Genomic DNA, 24,148 nt, shown 5'->3' on the forward strand with positions numbered 1-24,148 from the left:
CAGTAGTCTGTAGTAAAAATCTATAATCTTTATTCTAATCAAAATTTAAGTTACTATTGGGATATTCAATTATATCTTATTCATCAGAAGCATATTTATATCTGTTATTTTCATTTATTTATTTAATAGTTGATATCATACATCATGGAAGAATTTAAGTCAAATAATATTATACATTCATTAATTAATTTATTGAAATAGAAGAACTAAAATAAACAGACGTCAGAAATTCAATAACATATGTAATAAAATTTCGAATTTTCTTTCGCATTAATTTCTTTTAATTAAACCAGTTAAGATATCTCTGTATTATTAAATACTCGTGCCACGTAACTATTTATATAGTCCTATAATCTATTTATTTGCTTATAGATAACACACCCTGATATATGTTTTAACATTTTATTGATTACATCTTTATTAATTCTTATTAGTGTTTGATGATTCTATCGTCCTCGATAAAGGTCAATTATGTAAGAGAGAACAATTGTTATATGCCATTGTAATAGTATAAAGTCGATTTATGGTTTTTGTCTCAACACGTGACCTTTGATCCCATTGAATTTCCGGTTAACAATCCGAAAGCGACAGATGTTTGCATTCGATAGTCTTGCGCAACAAACAGCGCGAATCGCGCCTTTTTTACTGCTGGGTAATTTCCACGTAAGTTCAGGCCGCGTCATTAAGCGTAATTCTATTCATTATTTTTTTCCAGACAACAGCAAAAAAGAAAAAGACACTGTGCGACAGCTCCGCTTTCAATTCGGTAGTGCGGAGCGTCGACTTAATTATACGGTCGCGCGAGCAAAAGAAAAGAGATTTTAAATGAAATTAAATCGCGTATCAGCGTAAAGAACTCACAGAAACGTCCGTGGCGCGTAAATCGCGTTGCTTTATCTTCGGATGAAAGATATTATGCAGGGAACTGGTTTTATCAACAATTCAACATCAGTTGACGTTAAGTAATGCTCGAGACGGTCATGCGCGAAACATGAATTAACAGACGTACGATTGTACGCATGATAATAATTGCGAGCAGTTAACCAATCACAGAATCGTTTAAATTGTATTTAAATTGTAGTAACAAGAAAGATTATCTATTACTTACAAATGTTATTGAACTAGTGTCGTTTTTTGTTTAATTATTTATAAATAGTTAATCAAATTCTTGTCATTCTTACTTTATTCATTTGTGGTTTTAATAATTTTCAGATACTATGTCCTTGATGAATGTCTGCCATTTTCTTTCCCAAATATCTAACGCTTTCTGCATCTCAGAGTCATGCAGAGTACTATAGATAAGTGAGTTCCGTGCCAATTGTTTGAGACTTCTGAGATCAGCGTGCATCGACATGAGTGCCATAAAGCCTTCGTAAAAGTCGTAGCTGAGACCCTTTGCACCCCATAATCCAGGGTCATCGTTGGATATCACCACTGGATATCCTCCAGAGAACATCGGTCTAGCAGCGTGATTTCGGAGGTCATCGACAAGTTTTAGAACTTGATTAGAGATCGGATTTATTTCGATAGCGATATTCATTTTTTTGACGAGTTCCAGGAGGAAGGGATGAGAGGTCAGCGCGTATCTAAATAAAAATTAGACAAAATGGAAATAAGAATTTCTGAAAGTTATGCTATAGATTGTCAATGTTTGAAAATTTTCTTTCTTATATTTGTAATCTTTCGCTTTTCTCTACAAACTGGATAAAATGATAAAATAGCGATGAAGAATAGGTAAGATACCGTGCATATCTATTACTAAATTGGGGTTCTTTAATAGGGAAGGACTTTCAAATTCCCCAGATATATCTCGAAATTACTAATTCTTATCGAGATTTCATCGATATTTGTTTCATCTTTAGAGATATCCTAATCAATACGAAACGATTTATTACATGAATAGATCATAGTGTATATCTTTAGATACTAAGATGTCTAATTGCCTTGTTAATATATAGTTATTCATTAATAGCAATTATAAAATTTCGCTTAATATAAACTTTTCTTACCCGTGTCCAATACGTTTGGTATTTAGTAAAATAGCATCAACGAGGTTTTCGTCGGTAGGAGCTCCCAACCAATCCGTTTCACCTGCGTGGAAGAAGAAAGGAATATTATCTCCTTCAACGGTTTTCAATAAATCTACGAAATGCTCAAGCGTGTATCCCAAATCTTCTTGTCCGACCAGGTCAAATCCAGCCACAAAATTGGGATACAGCATTTTTAATTTTTTCAAAGTTTTTATATAATATTCCGCTGTTTTATGATCAACATATCGCACTGGAGCGTAGATTAATTTGACCCCTATGAAGTCCGGATGTTTCTCCTTGAATCTGCAGGTAGTAAAGTAATTTATTGGTAATTAGTCACGACCTCATTCTCTGTTTTATCAAAGCGTTTGCCATTTTTTAATGTTACCCAGATAATCTTGATTTCTCGATTTAATCAAATAAACACACGATAAAGAATATCAACAGTATGATCGCTGCTACGTTTTCTATAAATAGAAAGAAAAATAAAGTACCTTTGAGTAAGATTCTGATAGATACCGACCAAATCTTCTGGTTGGTACTGCGTGCCATCTAAATCGTACAAATCTGGCAAGGTGGATCTAAGCTCAAGATACATTACGTTATCTTCGTATAGCTCTTCCAAACCTTGGAGGAAATGATCCTCGTAAACAGGTTTGTACGTTAGTAAGGAGTTGATGAACGAGAATATGTCCATAAACTTCTGCCACGCCTTGTTAACGTTTGGATAGGCCAACGCAGGATTGTCACACTCCATCGTCATCCTGCTCCTGATCATATCGTTCACCTGACGGCCTTTTTTAGGGTCTTCGCGTACCTTCTTCAGGAGCTGCCAGTCGCATGATTTGTCAGGTACTCGGAAGAAGTGCAACCTAACGGCTTCTTTGTCGATGCAGACGTACAAATTATCGCGGAATGTGATGTTATGATACAAGTAATCGACGTTAACGAGAGAAGTGTCGTGTACATGGAGCACCGCTCCTTTGGGCATGCGACGAAGCAGTTGGAAGACCTTCGATTTCTCAATGTCTTTCTTCGCTTCGACGAAGTTCCGTGCAGGGGCATACTGACTAGGATCCTTGAAACCTGCGAGAATTTAATAGATCTATAAAACAATGGAGATTAAAAAAGAATGAGGCGATAAAAGACCATTTCAATCCGCGTGACTTTCCCCCCGAAGACAATGAAAGTAAGAATGAAAACAAAGAAAAATGGGTCAGCAGACGATTTTCATTGTCCAGGAGAGACAAACAGTTCGTTGATTCGTAAAATCGTTGAATAACAAAATTCCAATGATTACCGATATCATGTCGTTTATTTACAAATTAAACGCGCAAAGTTGAATAGAATTGAGTTTTTTATCTCACCGCATAATTTATCAATCGAAGCATAAATATTTCGAGACATTATGAACGTTTTAAACAGCAAACAAACCAGCATTCAATTCTTCTTTTTTTGCTTTCATTAGGACTTTGTTGGCGGCCTTTTCATCGTCGTTTAGAATCAAATTGGCACCTATCATCAGTCGTTCTTCGTACTTCAATATTTCGTTCCGAAGGATTGTGTAATTAACACGTGGAAAGGTGACATTCGCGGCCGCGTAGGCAAGCAATACTATGAATGGAAAAATGAATTCCTTCATGATCGTTGATCTATATCCGGCGAATGCTGCCCTGCACAGTTGCACACAAAAGCTAGAACTAGCGATCCGATCGCCTGGACTGTTTGCACTCTACTGGCTGATCTTTTCTACCAAGACGGTTCCTACCATCGGTGATAACTTCCACAGATGCGTTGAATGTTTGTTCAACTATCAACGTTCCAATCACCTCGGGCTTGCTTTCACATTTCAGATTTCGGTATGAAACGACTCTTTGCTTTTTCTTTTTTTCCAATTAACGTCGCATAAATTTTTAGCATAGGAATATTTGGGACTTAATTATAATTCAAAGCGTCCAGATAATCGAGACACTTAAAACTTTTTTTTTTCTTCTTGAAACAAAGTTTACGATATAATTTATCGATTAGTCCAAAAATTGGATATTTCTTTTGGACGGGGTGAGGAATTTATTTACATACTATTTCATTGTAATTAATGAAGCAAAAAGTATGTTTATTGCTCTTTTAATAATCATTCGATAACACTATATCGTGTATATCCTTGAATTAAATTACACGCAGGTGTAACTTCAAAATAGATAATTATTCTTTTTGTTATGAATATCACGTAGAAAAGTATTCTTGTATGCAAAATATTGTTCAATATACATGTGCAAATTATGTAAGTACGTGTTTAAGAAATACATTAATTATTGCACCGTGTATAGCTAATACTATACAAATGATAAACTCAATTTCTCACAATCCAACAGTTTCAAAGTTACACATAAAATGCTAACACGAGGATTTGCCACACAAATTATTAAGCGTATACCTATCCGTGGAAACGATTTATTTTCAGTGCAGACAACTTATTTCGTTACAAACTGCAATCGACAGATTGTAAATGCTTAATTCGCCAAGCGAAAATACAAACTGTTCGCAGCAACCTCGCAAGATCATTTAGCTTTGTTTAAGATTCCCTCTCTCGTTATCTTACTAATATATCAACGAGTTACACTGAGCACATATAAACAAAAAATAGTTTTTTATAGGATTCACTAAAAATTATTATGAATTTTTATTATGAGGAACCCTCGTTCAGGTGATCAAAGAATCATGATAGCAGAACATAACTTAAGGCACTCTCTATTGTAAGCACCTCGTGTTTATATAAATACTCAGCTGTCAGTCACATTCTAAAATATACGTAATAGTTTCATATTTATTATTTACCCTTATTTATAAAGAGATGTTAAATCAATTTGCTATGGAACGATTGTTGTATTGCAAATGGGACGTTATCAAAAAGAATTGCCAAAATTTTGCGAAATCAATGTGCGCGTATGGTAATAAATTTTGTGGTTATTTGCAATAATTTATTTGCTTCCATTTGCTCGATAGGTCGTATATTATAAATAGCTGAAAAACTACGACACATGCATGTCGTATACCAATGTGGTATAAACTCTCGTAATTTTATTAGTACCAATATATACAAAGTTAAATATATTATTATGATTGCAGAATATATCGATAATAACAAAACGATGATTATTAAATATCTAACAACTATAATTGCACCCACGCTGAAGTTCTAGAAATAAATAACTTAAAGTCGTGATCGTGATATATAAGTAATTCTACACCTAGATTCTTCACGGCACGAACGTGCATCAGTAACATTATTGTCTTGTGTTATTTCATGAAAATGCTCATAGACGATCGCAAACAATATTCGTAGAAAGTTAGAATACATTCAATTGTTCCAGACCGATGTTTCGATGATTTACCTTAATATTATTAACGTTTAATTTTGCGGAGGATATTATAATTGGACCAATATCTTTTGTATCTTTTTGTCCCGAATATAAAGAACTGAAATTAAGATTACAGATTTTTATATTCGAAAATGTCAGTAATTTTATCTTGAGTATTTTTTTACGCAAAATAATATAGTTTAATTATAATCAATCATATACTTGTAGAGCATAGCTTTTTACCGTGTTAGTTACTTTGTCAGAAAAACAAAAAACAGGAGAAAAGTATTAGTATTCGGTAAAACGCAAAATTCTTTTGCGTTTCATTTTAAATGCAATTTTTCACATATAAATTCATAAATTTCATTAGTATGAAAATGCATAATAACATAAATAATTTATAACATAATTTATAACATAAATAATTGACAAAAAGATGACGAACATATACAATAGTTATAGAAAAAATATATTCTTTAATGTATGTGTTTCATGCTAATGGTGTTTACTATGCTGCCTTTGTGATAAATTATGTTTAAATTAACCCATCGAAGATACCGCAAGATTCGCGATTTATTTTCATGCGATCGATATTTTGCAATATATACTTACATTTCTAAGATGAATTAAGAATGAATCAAGTTTCTGTACATCTTTGAAACACATCTGGTTTGTGAAATTAGTTAACGATATAAGTTCCTCAGTTAGTTTGTCATCTTAATAATCTAGTACAGTGTGATATATTTTTCTAGACAAAATCCGAAATCACAATTAGGATAAAAATATACCGTGTCAGTAATATACGTAAAGTGATGCGATGTATAAAATGCCCGCATAGCGCTGTGGTCCGTACGGACTTCGGCTGCAGGGAACAAAACAGAAGTCCATACTCCGTACTCAGTGCACAGACGTTATCCCCAATGGGTTAATATCTGTCCCACATTATTGAAAGAAGATATGTAAATATAACGCTTTTGGGTTGAAGTTCGATAGCCCTTGCTTTTATTTTTTTTTTTTTTTTTCATTATTCTTACATCCACGTAAGCATTCACTGAATTTACTCCGTCCCATGCAATCATATTTTTTGCTGTAATATATAGGACATCTCATTTGAGTTATTTATGTTCTATATTTTTGTTAATGATATAGAAGAATGTCTTTAATGATTTTTTGTACCATTAACTGAGAATTTTGAAGAATTCATTCTAGAACATTTGCAAGATACATCTCAATCAGTCAGTGAAATAGAAAGTAGTAATATTTGCTCGAATATCGAATTTACTCGCCCAATGTATATGGAATCACATGAATTACTACTACGAACATTAAAAATAAACATTTCCTCTAACACGAGATATATCATTCAAGAAATATTATTCTGGTTTATGTTTGAGCATCTTTATTAGTCGCTAGGATAAAACTTGTGATGAAGATTGTACATGACACTCATCATGTAGACATAGAGAAAGATTATAGATTGCTGCAGCATCTAAAATACCAATTAAGAAAGAATTTTCAACTGCATAACAAAAACATCGTGTTATAAAAAATGAAAAGATAATGTTTCCCAAGGATTATTCAACCGGTTGCCTATTAGGATATGTAACAGTTGTCGATGTTTTACCACAAGAAGAATATAGATTTATAAATTGGATCCGAAAATTCATCATGTTGTTTCGAAGATGCTGGATAAATGTATAAAAAATATACGTTAGATATGTTTACGCAAAGTAGCACATCTGTTATTGTTATAAACAAACAACGAATATTTATATATAGTAATAGAATTATCTCAGATGTGTATATCATATGAAACGATCCATATACTTATAGTATAACGCACAAATAAATCCTGCAGTTTATTAATTCAAGTGATTCCATTATTGAGGGAACAAAGCTTTCTTTATTATGCATATTTTAGAAGTGTCGTGCTCAGTATCTTTGATAAAATTGTTGGCTTTCCAAAATCTACACATAAATTGATTCATTCCTTTTCTTCTTTTACAACTTTTAAAAATTTAATCCGAATCTCTAACGCGACTCCAAAGCCAACCGTCTTCAGTGTACAATTTTGTAATGACATCCTTTTATCAAGCTGACTTATCAAAGATCCCTGAGTATGAAGCGTCAATAGCCAAGATATAGAAAAAATATAAATTGACGTCGAAACGTTGTGCTACTATTGTAGAAACTTTCTTATCAATTCTCTTCAATCATGTTATCGAAACTATGTATACTTTTTCAAGACGATCTTAAGAAATATAATTTAAACTCAATTCGCTTGCTCGAATTCGCGCTTGCAATGAACAGGATCCCAAGAATCTTGAAATCGTGTACACTTGATTTCACGCTTAACGTGTATCCGTTGTAATTTTTTGATGCTCGAATCAAGTTCGAATTTAAATAAGATTACAAATACGAGTTGTTGCTGCTTCACAGCTAAGAATGCATTACTCACAAAGTAATGATGATAGTGAAATTAAATTACGTTAAGAGGCTTTTAATAATTTATCCGCTTGTGCTAATGTGAGAGACCCTACGAGAGAGACCAATGTACGATCTAGCCATGTTATGGGGTTTGGATACAGGAGACCACCTTCGTAAAATCCCAAATGTCCGCCGTGAGCCAGTTCCACATACAATGTGTTTGGACGAGTTCCTAAAACAGAAAAATGATATAAAATGTTTATAAAACTATAATGAGTTATAAATGCATAATGATTGCTAGTACACACTGGCATGTTCCTTGATAGGTTCCAGTAACATCTCAGGTACAATGGGATCATCCAATGCGTTGATGAATACCATAGGTGTTGTAATGTTATCTAAATAGAACAAAGAGCTACTCCACTTGTACATTTCTTTTACGGATCTAAAGTTGTGGAGCTGTACAATAATTAATATACAAATTAATATAACTGAAATATAAATTGGTATTTAATAATATTTATACTATGTTAAGAAATATTTTACTTTTCTAGTGTATGCTTCATCAAGTTCCGGTAAAGTTGCAGCAGATATGATATCCCATTCGTTTAGATTATACTTTTGTTTAACTTCCTCAGATAACAAGATATTTTTATGTTTAAGTATAATATTCTTCACAGATTCTGTCATTATATACAGGTAGAAACGTCGAAAATTCTGCCAGTTAAGTAGGAACTTTGTACCTCTATACGTAAATTGAAGAGAAAGCAAAAAGTCTATCAGTAAATCACTTTCCACAGTCATTTTTTTTCATTTTTCGTAAGAAATTTATTTATGAAAAAATGATATGTACTTACTCGATGGCATTATACCCTTGGCAAATAGATATGCCACCAATTATATTGGATAACTTATTCGATCTTCGTTCTCCTAAGTACTTGGTCACAAGGTTACCGCCCAAGCTAAAGCCAATGCAAATTATTTTTGTATTCGGATGCTTCTCCATCAAACTTTGTAGCATCGTGTGATAATCATCGGTGTGACCTGTAATACGCAAATCGAGCCAAATGTCAATCAGGAATTCAATTAACACCATCTCGATTAAACCTCTTGAGATCCTTAAGGCTCTCGCAAAGTAGGCTCTATTAATATATATCATTCAAGATAACCACGCAAAAATAGTGTTCTTCTAGAAATTGCTGGAAGTTATAGCAGACAACCTCTTCGGAAGATAGAAAAAAATTCTCTGCATCGTTCTCTTTTTCTGTAATATTTTCATCGATCAACAGATCAATAAAACAATATAATTTATAATTAACAATGATACAATCAGAATACAAATCAGATAAGTTACAATTGATTCTTTCTTCAGTAATAAAGATAACAATAAATAGAAAAAATAATAAAATTGAACACAGATAAATAAAAGTCAACATAAAAAATATTGCAAGGTCGAAATGCACGTAAATAATGATTAGAGCGTAAAGTCTTTAATTCAGCTTGGTAATATTGTAAACGTACTAGTATTTCCATAATAATATGTTATTGCGTATATACACGTACCGTACGTAAAAATTCGCGGTGCAGTGATCTTGACACTAGAAAGGACTCCAACGTGATTAAGTACTGCACATCGGTACCCATGACACTGTGCAAAATGTACGAAAGTTCTGATGTAAACACTTTCGGAACTATTACAAATCCCAGGACAGATGGCAATTGTTACATCATCTGTAGTAAAATAAAATATAAAATATTATATCGAATTGATATACATGCAGAGTACAGAGGTTCATTCTTATTCCTAAAACAAATTAATATTTTCCTTCCTTTGGATGCAAGCCAAAGACTCTTCAAATATTTTAATGACTCATTAACATGTCGATATTGTTATACCAACAGATATCTCTTCATAAGCTTAATATGTATGCTAAATATTGACGATATTCATTGTAATTATATTTAAAGAATACCATGATGTAGAATATCATCTATCTTTGCTTGGATAGATATATGTATATCGTATAGATATACGTATAGATTGCTTTACTCGACTATTAAACTTTATTAGTTTTACTAAGCTTCCTTATCTTTTTACCAAGGAACGTTAACTTTAATTATATCGCAAGTTTATCAGTTATAACACGCTTCAAAATCGCGAAAACTATTTAATCTATACCGTGTTACAGCAAACTATCTAGTCAAGGATTCTTTAATCTTCAATTGGTACGATAGAGTCAAAATGATTTGCATTCCTATAGGGGACTATATTGATTCGTAGGTTATCCTTTGTTTCAAACATAGCGCTTTCAATCTTTAATCTTTATTGAACTTTAAGCTGCAAATGTGAGAGTTGAATGATCAAAGAAAGTCAAAGTCGAAATTACGCTATTTAAAATTCAATCATCAAAACAAATAATCGACCTGTATTCTACTGTTCTATTACATCACTCTATGGATGCACATACATCCATATTCAACGTAAGATAAGCGAAGAGAACTAGCAAATTACACAGTCTCTTTCAGTTGCAACCAATAGAACTTCAATATGAATTTTTCATAGTATCTTCTTGTGATTCAAGATTTTCGGTGAAACAGACCTTCGTAGTCGTTAGTTAGTGGTTGATAAAGATCGTAAGTGAGAGTGGTCTCATCCGGAAGTCCTATGTACACTCGTTCTCCAATCGGCCAAGGGCAACGGACGCGACCAATAATACTGTGGACGATGGTCTGTACATGGCCACTGAAACCCCATAGCCTTGTTGGTTTGTATCTGAAATACATAAACGAGCGTGATGTAATATTTTTATCATTGAAACATATCACGAACGGCGACTTCACCTAGTTCCCAAGCAAACAAATCTTACACAAGATGCATTTTCAATTTCGCGATACGATTTACATCTCGAAGGCGTTTGGAATATAATCGAAATTCATACGTGGCGAGTTGACAAACGATTTACATCTCAAAGCTACTTCCGATGAAGTTACAAACGTGCATAGAGCACTTCATTTCCCTTGTTATTGTGTAATGGTATTATCCGATATTTACATATAATTTATCTCTTCTAAATTTGCAGTTTACCAGTTTATACTTCGTAGTATCACGAGGAAACAGAGAATATTTAAAAATCACGTAGTAAGTAAAAGCAAAACACGCAGAGTTATAATACCTGATAGATCTCTATTTAATATATTTTGTATTCAATTTGAGGAAAATTGTCGCATGCATGGGCAGTCTAATCATAAATCACTACTTCCCTGCGGTATCAAGAAACTTAAGCAGCTTTTATGTCTTAAGAACTTAAGCAGTTTTTGAAACGTGAAAAATCGTAAGAAAAAGTAAAACTGAGAAAACTACTAATCACTGTGGCAAAAGATGGAAAACAGGTCACGGTGGTAATTCGAAAGCAGACATAAAACTATTTTAGGGATAAGTATATGCGGCTAATAACCAAGCGTAAAATTTCTTCCACACTTTATACATCTCTGACTTACTAACCCGTGCAACTCAATTTCTTTTTCGACTCGTTGATCTGGATCTATGGTATACTATGTGCACGCAGACTCGTGTTTAATTCATTCTTCAATTCTACCAGGCCAGGAAACAACCATTCAACGCACGTGAAAGTGTGTTTCTCTTCTTTCGTAGCAATTCTACGCAATTTTTACCGGGAGTAAAAGCGAAGTTAAACGTGACAGCGAAACATTAAACTTCTTCGTTGCAACGTACAAAGAAAGAATCGCTAGTGGATCAGTGGAGCATATACGAAGCCGTAAAAATCACTGGCATCAAGCAGTCAGTACTCGTGGAAAATATAATCTGGCCCGTTAATGGCACGGCAAAGAAGATCGCGGTTATTATTTTCCTGTGGAAAGGTTTCCTTAGGGGCATCGTAGCCTGATCCAAGAATGCCTACGTTTTTCACCCAGGCATTAAACAAACGAGGACAATGATCGTTTCGGAGGAATTATTTACGACCTTACGAACTAAAGTAGATCAGATGTAAAATTTTACACCGATTTCTACTTACTTCAGTGGGTAATGTGCTATTCTTTTGAGGAAAGATAAAGGCCATGTTCTTTGTGAACGCCCAATTGCTGCGAACGCAAGGAAAATTTTACAGGTTCGACATTCCTTTTTAATTAATTCTTCGCTAATAAGATACGTGCGAAGCATTCTTCGATATCAACACGTCATAAGTATATGTTGTGCCGTCGGTGGAAGAGATATGTATAATGCTTATGATGAAATCATCAAAGTTTGCTTGTATGATTCAACAACCAAAATAGCCATCGGTGACATATAAAGGAATATACTGACTGTAGGATATTTTCTAGAATTGTATCATTAAATTCAGGATTCTTTCTTTCTTTGCAATATACTTGAAAAAAATTGTTTACAGTATACATTTTGGTAAATTGGAATTCTAGAAATACACGATTTTCTACTTTTCACGTGATTATTCACGTGATATTACAAAGAAATCTCATATGCCAATCATATAAATGACTTCTGCAGATCCGAGATTCCAGCTACCAACTACGTACATATACGTGCGACTAGATCAACGTGTGTCACCATGTAACGTATTAATTTACAATCTCGTCGTATCTCTTCGACCAACAGTAAGTACGTCAAGACCAAGTATTTTTCTTCTTTCTTAACGAGTTAGTGTAGTTTAAAATTTCCTATCGTTTAATTAGAAGCATAATAATAACGGTGCTGGAAAGTAGCATTACTCATAAAGATAATCATTGTTGACAAATCAAAGATACAACGAGCAAAAATCGTTCTACGATTAAAGTATCGCGACTTTCTGTTGCGTGTTGAGGCAAATGAAATTCAGAATGTCACGCAACAGTGTAAAATTTCGCTGTTGCGCACAGATTGATCGAAGAAAAAGGTGAAATTCTCTTCGTCCCTTTTAAATTATGAATATGCATTCGTGAAGTGTTTCAAGTCTCCTGCGATTAAATAAATAGAATTATGTATTTACGATTTAACGAGATTGCTCTTGAGATATATTTTTCTTTACTATAAGAATTCCTTTTAGCAAGTGGTCGCAAACAATCATGGTGACAGAGAGGGCTTTTACGATTCACACGAATGTAATTAATAAGATAGGTCGTTAAATTTTTAATTAGAAGCTGGACGGCCGTTAATGGAAGGAATTATACGTTTCTCACTATCAATCTTCTCCTCGTACACGTATGTAAAGAAGTTACGTACGTTTTACAACATTTGCTGCTGCTTGCAGTCACGGCCAGCGTATAATCGATCAAAGCCAGGTATTAAGTTCGCTTTTTTATTTTTTTATGTGTTACGATAACGATTCGTGCGGCAGGTTGTTACATATCAAAATCGAGCGATAAATGTAGACGACTGTTTATTCGCGGGAAAACGTATCACGAAAACGATATCTTATCGTTTTGGAAAATTTCTTTTCGATTTAAAATTGTCGAAAAGTGAACATCCTTTTCTACCAACTAAAATTTCTTTCTGACGTTACGCCATCATTTTTCATCGAAAGAGGTTCATCTAAAAAATTACAAGAAAGAGATAAGACAAAGAATTTATCACAATTTTTTAATTAAAGGAAATAGCTTCCCCAAGTGCAGAAGTTTAAATATCCAACGCAGAAAGTTGACGATTATCCACAATATTTATAACTTACACGTACAAGGATTTTATTGAAATTGGAGTGTAACAATAGTCGTTAAATCCACATAACCAGAAACAAATTGTGCAATAGTAATTGAGAATTCAGTATGTACACGATTCGGTTTGCAGGAGAGGAAAGGGGCTGAGAGGATCGAGGTAATTATCAATTTCCTGTCTATCTTTCGGAAATTAACTCGTTCAATCAGGGTTCGATCACTGGAACGACTTTCGATCGTCAGGATGTGAAACTCTACCATTGAAGATGATTCCATAGTATGTAAATGCATACCATAACGAAAAGGGATTTCGTTCTACAAAAGTAAAAACGAATACAACGAGATTGTTAAGAAACGCGATCACTCGATAAAGTGAAGAAGGTCTCTCTGTGGAAATGCGTCTGTTGAATAACTGATTATTAGTCAACGTTGGCTTTTCTGGAATCGAAGATATCACGAAAAGCATTTGCATTCGCGATCAGAAAAATATGAAACCAATGTACTCTTTGGCGAGTGTCATATCACGAAGTTCTAAAAATACATATGTAAATATATGAAATTTTTTTTTCTTCTTGGAATTAATGAGGTCGCGATTACATGAAAAATTACGTTTTCTCTTACACGCTACAATCTGTGGTTTAAGTCTTTCGTAGAATATAAGAAATAAGTCTCCTAACGTATATAACAATACGATTCTACTAATAATAAAATGGAACACAGGAATCGCTCTTTTTTTCAGTTTCTTAAACTGAACTATTTAAGAGATCTTCCACTGTTATAATTATCTCCGATTTATTACACGTAATCTTCTTTCAGAAATATTGATATTTAAAAAGCGTCTTGATATAAATATTTTCAAGATTTCTTTAATATATAAAATCGATTTACGGTAAAATACGTAGAAAGTTATACGATCAAATGCATAAATCTCATGCAATGATAACTCGTTGAATCGTTCAACTTGCTCTGATACGTCCGTTTCGGTGAATCATTTTTTTCCAGAAAAGAACTGCTACCTACATTTTTCCAGCGAGCTCATGTTTGGATATACAAGTGACCAGTTCAACTTGCATACGCCTTCTTTATTTTAATTCAGAACACGATCGATGAATTATCGGTTCCTTGAAAATTTCGATATGAACCGTAATTTAAGTTATTTTCTTTGCAGATACGGTCGTTGGATTATTTCACTCTTTGTCTGTGTAATTCCAAAGACATTTGTATTAATAAAATGACGCTTTAAGTACGACTTGCTTCAATTTCAGATAAGCTTTCAACAACAATGTGTAGCGTTCGTTGCAATGTTCTGATAAATGTGATGCAAACATACTTAAGCCATTTATCCAGTGAGGTCATAGCCAAGAGCAGAACAAGACATTATACAATACTAAAAATGACAGAACAATGCTAATGGTTACACTATCTGCATCCTTTCCCAAATTATATCATCTCGATTCGATTTATCTACTTTACCTGTTCTCACGACAATTATGTCCAAAATTTCAATGAGATTTATTCAAGATGAAATTTTAATTTTACAGCTATTTTGATTTGTAGATATCTAACAAGGTGAGATACTTCTCCGGATAAATGTTATAGTAATTTTAAATCACCGATTATAGCAACACAAATGTATATGATGTATAAGCAATTATTTTATCGCGGAAGATTATTTTTAAAACGCATACTACTTTGAAGGAACTGGTTAAAGTTAATACAGACTTGCACAAAGAAATTGAAGTAAATTACTAAACTTTTTTTTCTTGTATTTCCATTTTTGTGAATGAGAACATATTTTATGTTCAGAAGGTGTATTTAACAATATAAGGTTACTAAAACTTATTTATGCTTCTCTTACAGGTGTTTATTATTAATAACTAGATTATGGATATTTTTGCACACTCGTATTTTTGTAAATTTAATTTACAAAATGGAAGTTAGATAGAAAAAATACATAAATATTTTCAGCTTTCTAATAAAATAATGAATGTCAAACTCTACGAGAGACACGTACTGGTTTGCTATCTATATTATATAGATTACAAAATATATAAAATATAGATATTATCAGAAGAATGTGACCGTGGTACAACGGGGTTGACATTAAGTTTTCTATAACGCGTATTAAGTGATGTAATTAAGTAAATTGAGAGGGTCATTGTCTATTAGTGAAAACTAGATCAGGCCTGCGCTGAACGATTAAAATAAAACTTACCATTCAATCGTGCCTGGTAAGTTTCGCGAATTTTCAGGCTTGTCGATCGATAAATCACATTCGAGACATTTCGTTATCGAGAATTTATCAAGTATAAATCTGATTAAAAAATAAAGGGTCCATTGTATAAAATTTGTCACGTGTGGTTACTTATTTGTATGCACGCAAGAAAAATATCCGGCGTACCGAGCTAACCTAACCTCACTTTCTCCCATGAACATTATGCAGCGAGATTCAGAACCTGGAGTTTTGCTAGTAGTGGAATAATTGATGAAATAAAAAAAGAAATATCGCTGGAAAACTTACGGTTCTGTGATGACAGGAGCGATTTTAAGGATCGTCGTTAGGAATGATTGATCTTGACAGACGATCAATGGCTTCTGCGGTGCACTGTTTACGTTTAATATCCTGAACAGGATACACAGGATCACGGCAAACACAGCTAACAGCGCCGTGGACATGTTTCTCCGTTGCTTACGCCACAAAAATTCGATTTCTTCCTTTTTTACGTTCCACGCCAATACCGAATGGATATTGACGTACGAAAAGGAATGTTTAGGTTGATTGGTTGCTCCCTTGTGCAATGATATATGTATATGTATGTATGCTGGAGGACTACGAAGGACCTTCGGTCACTACTGAGTCGGCGATGCACAAAATACGTGATACTCGTCGCGAGGACTGTATGCGACTGTATTTCGCGTTTGTTTTACCGGCACTTGACGGTCGATTTGCGCGTGCCTATCAATATACATATGTACACATAGTTAAGTTCATGGAACCTCCATCTGTCCGCGTCGGTCGAAACTTCGATTCGGATTATGGGAGACAGAACAAAAAATCAGACCCAGCTAGATAGACGATTCCAAAACACAAGTTAAATTTTCAGATGGTTCTGCTTATATGTATGTATATACGTACACGGTCAGAGAGTTATGTCTCGAATGCCGCAAATCGCAGCTGGTTCGTGGCACTAGTTCCCATTCGCTGTTATTTAGAATCCCACTAGCGTTATGGCACTACTTTCCTCTCTTTCTTTTCTCCTCTCAAAAAGTTACGCGAAATAATTTTTTAAACTATATTGTTAAATGTACAGGTACAAGGTAGAAATTGGCTTTGAATTTTTGCATGTTATATTTACTCATAAATTTTAGTGTTGGCTATAATTGAAGAGTTTAAACGGAAAATGATGTCAAGTATCCAGAGAGTAAAAAATATCTTTCTTCATGGAAAAGAATGTAAATTGTTGTAAGTGCTAGAATAAGTAAATTTAGTACCTAGGGCTATTGTTAGGAACAGCTAAAATCATGTACAGTATCCAAAAAAAGTATTTGCAGATCACTATATTTGTAATATAGCATTTACATACTAATTAGTTAGGTTCGAGTATATTAAATTTTGTATCATTTAGTAGTACTTTTATAGGATTTTAAAAATTTGATACTATGAAAATGAAATACGAAACCTGATAATTTATCGTTTTATTGGAAAATAAGGGTATGTGCGAATACATTTTATAGTCACTATATATCAACTTTAAACCAATATTTTTTATTTACATTGAGAATCTTCACTCCCATCATTTGCCACTTCAACTCTATAATTCAATGCCAACAAAAATTGTTACGAGTATAATTTACTGAATTATGTTATGTTGAAATTAAAATTACTATACGTAAGTGGTGAAATCACGAAAGAATTTTATTTCATAGTACAATCTTTCTCTTTGAAAGAAGCAATTTTGTTTTATTATGTTTATTAATTGAGTGTGTGTATCTAACTCCATCATTCTGTATCTGATGATATTTACCTTATCTTATAGTTTTCACTTTAAAATATCTCGCTGTAACGAACAAATAAATGAATGTCCCCACAATTATTATATAATTAAATTTTTATATCTCTCACACATGAATAATGGAAAGCGGCTATACTTTGATAAGGACGTCCGTACATTGTCCCCTTACGGCAAAACGATTCTATTCGCGTTTTCGGAGCACGGTCGAATCTTTTTCGAGGCTGCGAACGATTCACGAAGGTAATCGTGAAATATCGTGTCACTGATCCGTTATATTATTTGAGAACAATATAGGAATTCTTGGGCCACAGTTAAGGTTAAGGTCAAGGTTGTTCGGTCTATTAGCTGGATCGATACTTCGATAATTAGTCGATGCGGAAACGATTTCTATTTTACGGGTCGATGTCATAAAATGCGATTGTTGCACAGTTTTAAAAATCGCCTTGTGCGGAGTGGTTGATTTTGCACCTTCGTATCTTAAAATATTTTTAATAATTATTAATCTAGTGATTGCCACGCGAGTTTTATGCATGTATCTTACCCTGGGAGCCACAATGGATTGAGATATACTATACTATAACATTTAATTTTTGCAAAATATTATATTATATTTGCTAATTTTTTTGGATAATGTCATCTAAATCATTCATATCTTTGAAAATATTTTAGCCTATGAAAGTTATCTTATTTTAATCAGTTTACAAAATATAATAAAACGCGAATAATTTGTTACTTCAATTTGTTTAACTGTCCATAAGTGTATCTTTTATATATGATATATCAAATGTTTTTGAAAAAATGAATAAAGATTGATGATTAACAGATACTATCAAGTGATACTTGAGGTAGTTTAAAATGAGTGCATGACACTCCCATAATTGAAAAATTTATTGAAAAACTAATACTTTGAATTTTAATTTGCTTTCAACGGAAATATTATGCGATATAACTGATAAACGATCGCATATACTATTTTACGTCGTAATTCTCAGATATTTGAAATACATCGTTGCAAAAGAGTTGAAATTATCGATGTGTGTATATGTGTCTATGTCATAGCAACCATTATTGAAATAACCACGTATCTAGTAACGATTTACATACAGGATGATATAACAACTCGGCGATGTTTCTCGTCATTAAGATGCTTAGAAATGATATAGGATTTTATGTTGTAATTTGAATCATCTTTTGCGAAACTATTTGTATTAATTCATCCAACTGAAGGATAAGATGCGAGGAAAGAATAAAAAGAAAATGGCCAAAAATAATGGCAAGAATGAAAAAAAGGGTAGAAACGGCAAGCACAGCAAGAACAACAATGGTGGTAAAAATAAGGGAACAAAAAGATCAAGAAAGAGTGGAGGAAGAGCAAAATTTACTATGGATATCTTTAATGAAGAGGTCATGGAAAATGCTTATTATACTTGCCATAATATTATGGATGTATTGAAGTGTAGAGGATTCCCTTGGCCTGAAGCACAAAAGAAGAAGAAGAAGAAGAAGAAGGGGAGGAAGTGAATAATAATCACCTAAAATGACCAGATACTTGTATGATAAGGTATCAATAAAATATATATATATATTTCTTTTTTCACAGAATTCACTCACGTTTCGAATATTTGGAAAAATATATCTATAATACTCTGTGTAACTACATTTTCGACATAAACATTATAGTACATGTAGTATTTAGACATAACAAAACATTTTAATCATTAATTGTCATCTGTACATTCTCTTTCCATTGCCCTAACAATGAACTCACAATACTTTTCTGTATCAAATTCTGTATGATTGATCATGAATGCTCCATTGAACACACAATGGACTGTCACTGTCTCTGAATATTGTAAATCCGGTAGTAACTAGATAAAAATAAATTTGATATCGTTATTAGGTCAATTATTTGTATAATTGTATAGAAAATGATTAATATACACTACCTTTGGTGTGAGTAAAAAATACTGAGAACTATTTGCTCGTCCAGTCATTTTCACAAGCAAATTAAATACTCTTCTTTCATTCACAGCATCCATGCCCTGTGATGAAACAGAAATGTTAGAATAAAACGCTAATTGTATAAAATTCAATAAGAATACCTGATTAATTTCATCAACACAGCGAAATGGTACTCTTGACAATTCCTGAAGTGCAATCATATAAATAGCAGTAGTTACAGCTCTTTCTCCACCACTTTGATGATATCTTGTTAATTCTTGTAATTGGTCGGTATTTCTGAATTTTACCCTAATCTTGAGACCATATTGATCAAATTCCATCTGTAAGCATTGAGATCTTTCTAAGTTCTCAAATAATAAGTATGTCATCTATTTTATTTAATGGTAACTCACATGATTCTCCGGTTGTGCCAATACAACCTCACCAGCACAATCCATTGCTGAGAAATACATACTGAAATTAGAATTAATTTTTTCAATGGTTTGTGATAAAGGCGTTAACCATTCCTTTCGTAACGATTCTATATTTTGCGTAGTTTCTTGTAATTCTTGTGTTTTACTCTGAATCAAATCTTTTAATTGGTTTATATTTTGTTCTACTTGCTCATATTCTTGTAATATCTGAAATTAAAGTGAATAATCAATTCATTTTTTATTTGTAAAACTCATATTTAACTGTAATCTTTTGAAGCTCACATTTTCTCCGTCTATATTATTTCCCATACAAAACATTTTTGCTTGTGCGATATTCAATTCATTATTAATTTCCTCTATGGTCGGCGGCAATTTATTGAATATCTTTTTTATGGGTGCAAACGCACTGTCCGAGGCACTAATACCATTGGTAGATTGCAATGCTTGATTAAATACTCTTTGTACTTCGTGCTTCAGAGGTTGTAATTCCTGGCATAATTGCTTCACTTTATCTTCTGCTTCCTTGAGTCGCTCTCTTAAATCGTGAGAATTGTTTATTTTCACTCTCAAAGATCGATTACGCAATGCTAATACATAGTCGGTTGTCTCACTGTCCATAATGCATTCAACAGACTCTACTAATTCAGTATTGTATGCCTTATATATTTTTATTTGCTTCTCCATAATTTTCTGTGGAATTTATAAATACATATATATATATATATATATTGTTTTTTTAATAATACAAAAAATTATTTAATCTTTAATAGAACCTTTATTTCTTTAGTAGAATATTTTTTTATTTCTTCAACAGTGGTTCGCCCATTTTGTAAATCTACAACTTTTTTCTCCACTATATGTATTTTAGATTTCAGAGTTTGTATTTGTTGAAGATCTTGCTGATATTTGTTTCTGGTAGCTTTTATTTTATCTAACTCTTTATTTTGTTCATGTACTTGCTCATCAAGCTGTTTAAGTTTATTACTTTCCTTGTTTTTTTTCGCTCGTAATTCCTTCAATCTGGAAGAATATTTTAATTATAACTTATTCAAAATATTATAACTTTATCAAATAAAAATATTAACAAACTTTTCTTCAATGTTTATCATTCTCCTTCTATCTAACACGATAGATAACATTCCTGTACCCGATACTGGTTGCATTCCGATAGACTTTTCTCCAGTGTACTTAGATCTATTTACCATATATACATTATTTTCTAAGAAATAAAATTAAGAAATAATGATCTCAATTCTATTCATTGCAATATACTAACGTATATCAATTTACTTACGACTAAAGTAACAACGTATATTGTTAGGTATACGATCGACGTTATCGTCAACTTGATTTTTTCCTATGGGTATATTGTTTAAATTATACATAGACACTAAATATTTCAGAATGGTACTCGGAGCTTCAATCAGTGATACTAAGTAATGAGTAAAGCCAAATTGTTTAATGTGTTGCAATGGAACAATTGGATTCATTGAAACATCTTTCGCAGGATCGGAATGTACAACGTTTACTTGTAAATTCTGCTCGTCCCTTAAGTAATGCAATAACATGTTCATATCTTGTTTATCTTCACAAACAAATGCTATCATGTCCCGAAATGGAAAGATATTTTCCAAATACTTCGCGTAAGAAGCTTCCTTCACGTTTATGTTAAGTAATATAGGTTCATGTATCATATTTGAAAATTTGTTACGATTTTCCCTCAGCCACTGCACTGCTTTATATGTATCAACACTTCTTTCCCTTAAAAATTGCAATCGTTTTGCTTCAATATTAAGAGCTTGTAGTTCTGCTTCTTGAGCTGAAAATTGTATTTTATTATATTTAAAAGCAACAAAAGTAATTTTAATAAAATAAAATAATTTAAATAAAATTTACATGCAATTTCAAGGTTTAGCTGGTCTTCTTTTTGTTTTGATTCTGAAGCTTGGCTTACTAACATATTAATGATATTCCTTTTCTTTTCTATGTCGGATATTATTTCTTGGCGCTGTTTCACTAAAATTTCCTCTGTAAAATATAACATATTCTGAAAGTTTTATATTGTCTTAAAATATATTATCCCAAAATATAGCATAATTAGAATAGAACAAACCAGATCCAATATCTTTCAACATTAATAATAAATCGTTATCAAGTTTTTTTTTTTGTTTCTGTGCAATATCAATGTCGTGATCTCGAGCCTCTTCTACTTGAATTCTTTGCTTGCATGAATTTTCGCAATCTTTAACATCATTTTCGCAGTCTACAATATTGTCTATCATTTTCTTCAGTTTCATATCTTTGATCTTGACTTTATTTTTCTAAAATTGTAAAAAACATAGAATATATATTATCTTTTTGTTGTTCAAACTATGTGATCTTACATGGTCTGAAAGACAAGTTTGAAGCGATTGAATTTCTGATTTCATTTCTGTTATTGCGTCATTAACAGGCTTTATTTCTGCTTCTAAATGTGCCACTTCAGCTTGTGCAGCATTCTTCATGTCTTTTAACTGCAAATATTAGAAATTATAAAATAATTATGTATATGAAGTAATAATTGAATCATAAAAATATGGATCCAAATAATGATGTAACGATCACGTAACCATTACTTTTATAATTTTGTATTCCTACCTTAACTAGTTCTTTACGTTTTTGTTCATATAATATCCATGCTTTCTTCTGTTTCAAATGTAAAATTTTCTCCTTTATTAATTTCTTTTCTTTTATACTACTGACACTTTCTTTTAAACTATCGTAAATCTGAGTTTTCAATTCTAGCGACTTTTTTTTACTTTCAATTTGTTTCTCTAAATCCTTATGGTCTATCCTATATTGTATCAAGTTTTTGTGACGTTCGACTATAATGGGACTACAAACAGATCTTTCTGTATTTTCTAACAATTCTTGTGCATTCATCTTTGAAAAATCTTGTACTTTATCTTGTGGGAGAAATTGGCAAAGATTATCTACCTGAAAGTTACAAAGAAGTGAAAGTAATTTTTATTCAAATGAATATTTCTTATATATACATACCTGTATGTTAAGACTTGCTGTTAGTTCCTGTATTTCTTTAATACCTATTTGTCTATTATCAAGGAACCAGAAAGATTTCCCACATTTGTTAAATATTCTTTGAATAACAATATCGTTGCTTTTCCCATTTTTAAGATGAATTTCAATCTTTGCTTCTTCACATCCTCTTTTTATATAATCCGCGACATGAGTGGCTCGACCAATGGTGGTAGGTTTACCTCCCAATCCAAGCACAATCGCACAAACAATTGTCGATTTACCAGTGCCATTAGGGCCAATAATAACATTTAAGTTCCTACCAGGTTTTACACAAACTTTATCATAAGTCCTGTAATAAAAGAAAATTTTATATATATTTGAACTATTATTTTTTTATAAGTATTAAAAAAGAATGTTTAATTAGTACTCACACAAAATTTTCTAAATAAATATAAGTAATTATTCCTTTATCAATATCGTTATTACTCATGATGTTTCTTTGTACAAACCTTTAAATAAATAACATGAATTCATTATTGAGAAATTACTATTTAAGCAATTATTATATGATGTTTTATGATAAAAACATAAGAAATAGCAATTACTATATTTCATTATCTATATCAGAATTCTACTAATTATTTTCTTATACTTCAAATTGTACGAGGAGTTTCAGTGGCAAGTAAACATAACCTATTCAAAACAAATGCATTCGGCTCCAAAAAATGTAACTATTTATAGGTGTAACTTGTAGTTGTTTATATTTGAACCAGTTTAAACATGTAGCAGACAATTATCGTAAACATTATGCGAATTACATAAATATATGTAAATTATGCAAACATATGTATTTAAAATAATAATATAAAGCATAATAATATAATTTCCTTTTAAAATTATATACGAATAATACATATTTGTATGATTAGTACTTACGGTTCCCTATACAATATTATTAATATTGTACAATTTTTTAAAAAATTACAGATTTATTTATTAAAATTTGCGAAGTTCCTTTACTATTAATTATTATATATAACAAAATAATTAAATTATGTGTAATTTTAATAGAATGGTTATAGTGTATATATAAGCGATAAAAAATGACAAACTTATTTAAACGTGTCTGAACTCCTCTCTTTTCCAACTCAAAACTGTATGTTCTTTACAACAGTAGAAAATGATTTTTTTATCAAACTATAATGCAAATAACAGACCACTATATTTAGTTACAATATTAACTACAGGAAACTGACACATAAACT

The 24,148-nt window shown here is 32.1% G+C and overlaps 4 protein-coding genes and 1 long non-coding RNA gene across 18 annotated transcripts; 2 read left to right on the forward strand and 3 right to left on the reverse strand.

Moving 5' to 3' along the window:
* Positions 1–94: 94 nt before the first annotated feature.
* LOC122574233 (adenosine deaminase 2-like) lies at positions 95–3,989 on the reverse strand. Its single transcript, XM_043741577.1, has 4 exons — positions 3,465–3,989; positions 2,525–3,116; positions 2,010–2,333; positions 95–1,586 (listed from the first exon to the last, which is right to left on the reverse strand). Exons 1-4 carry the CDS (start codon positions 3,670–3,672, stop codon positions 1,199–1,201), a joined length of 1,512 nt encoding a protein of 503 aa, XP_043597512.1. The 5' UTR covers positions 3,673–3,989; the 3' UTR covers positions 95–1,198.
* A 133-nt stretch (positions 3,990–4,122) lies between these two features.
* On the reverse strand, positions 4,123–16,572 carry LOC122574237 (abhydrolase domain-containing protein 2). Its single transcript, XM_043741584.1, has 7 exons — positions 15,999–16,572; positions 10,417–10,589; positions 9,380–9,547; positions 8,674–8,860; positions 8,363–8,561; positions 8,125–8,275; positions 4,123–8,048 (listed from the first exon to the last, which is right to left on the reverse strand). Exons 1-7 carry the CDS (start codon positions 16,151–16,153, stop codon positions 7,879–7,881), a joined length of 1,203 nt encoding a protein of 400 aa, XP_043597519.1. The 5' UTR covers positions 16,154–16,572; the 3' UTR covers positions 4,123–7,878.
* LOC122574243 lies at positions 10,599–15,826 on the forward strand. Of its 10 annotated transcripts, none has more exons than XR_006318956.1 (6): positions 10,601–10,955; positions 11,031–12,141; positions 12,223–12,445; positions 12,524–12,723; positions 12,874–13,108; positions 13,417–15,826. It is a non-coding gene; the product is annotated as an uncharacterized LOC122574243 (long non-coding RNA). The 10 variants fall into 10 exon arrangements; XR_006318955.1 differs by having other exon boundaries at positions 10,603–10,955; positions 12,223–12,233; positions 12,339–12,445; positions 12,524–13,108; XR_006318952.1 differs by having other exon boundaries at positions 10,613–10,955; positions 12,524–13,108; positions 13,417–15,217; positions 15,338–15,826.
* A 557-nt stretch (positions 16,573–17,129) lies between the features above and the next one.
* LOC122574242 (small lysine-rich protein 1) lies at positions 17,130–19,022 on the forward strand. Its single transcript, XM_043741599.1, has one exon. The coding sequence runs from the start codon at positions 18,724–18,726 to the stop codon at positions 19,009–19,011; it is 288 nt and encodes a 95-aa protein (XP_043597534.1). The 5' UTR covers positions 17,130–18,723; the 3' UTR covers positions 19,012–19,022.
* Positions 18,888–24,014, reverse strand: LOC122574229 (structural maintenance of chromosomes protein 5). 5 transcript variants are annotated; one of them, XR_006318942.1, is made up of 16 exons: positions 23,820–23,868; positions 23,315–23,392; positions 22,905–23,232; positions 22,503–22,841; positions 22,250–22,378; positions 21,979–22,186; positions 21,762–21,893; positions 21,160–21,684; positions 20,955–21,084; positions 20,639–20,885; positions 20,148–20,555; positions 19,845–20,072; positions 19,593–19,772; positions 19,437–19,532; positions 19,102–19,358; positions 18,888–19,022 (listed from the first exon to the last, which is right to left on the reverse strand). XR_006318942.1 is itself a non-coding variant. In XM_043741567.1 (15 exons), the coding sequence occupies exons 2-15, from the start codon at positions 23,371–23,373 to the stop codon at positions 19,209–19,211; spliced, it is 3,159 nt and encodes a 1,052-aa protein (XP_043597502.1). In that variant the 5' UTR covers positions 23,374–23,392; positions 23,996–24,014; the 3' UTR covers positions 19,048–19,208. The 5 variants fall into 5 exon arrangements, 4 of the variants coding, with proteins under 4 accessions (XP_043597502.1, XP_043597499.1, XP_043597500.1 ...); XM_043741567.1 differs by lacking the exons at positions 18,888–19,022; positions 23,820–23,868 and adding an exon at positions 23,996–24,014 and having other exon boundaries at positions 19,048–19,358; XM_043741564.1 differs by lacking the exon at positions 18,888–19,022 and having other exon boundaries at positions 19,048–19,358.
* Between the last annotated feature and the right edge of the window lie 134 nt (positions 24,015–24,148).

Source organism: Bombus pyrosoma, linkage group LG13 (assembly GCF_014825855.1).
Source record: "Bombus pyrosoma isolate SC7728 linkage group LG13, ASM1482585v1, whole genome shotgun sequence".
In the NCBI taxonomy this organism is placed as follows: Eukaryota; Metazoa; Arthropoda; class Insecta; order Hymenoptera; family Apidae; genus Bombus; species Bombus pyrosoma.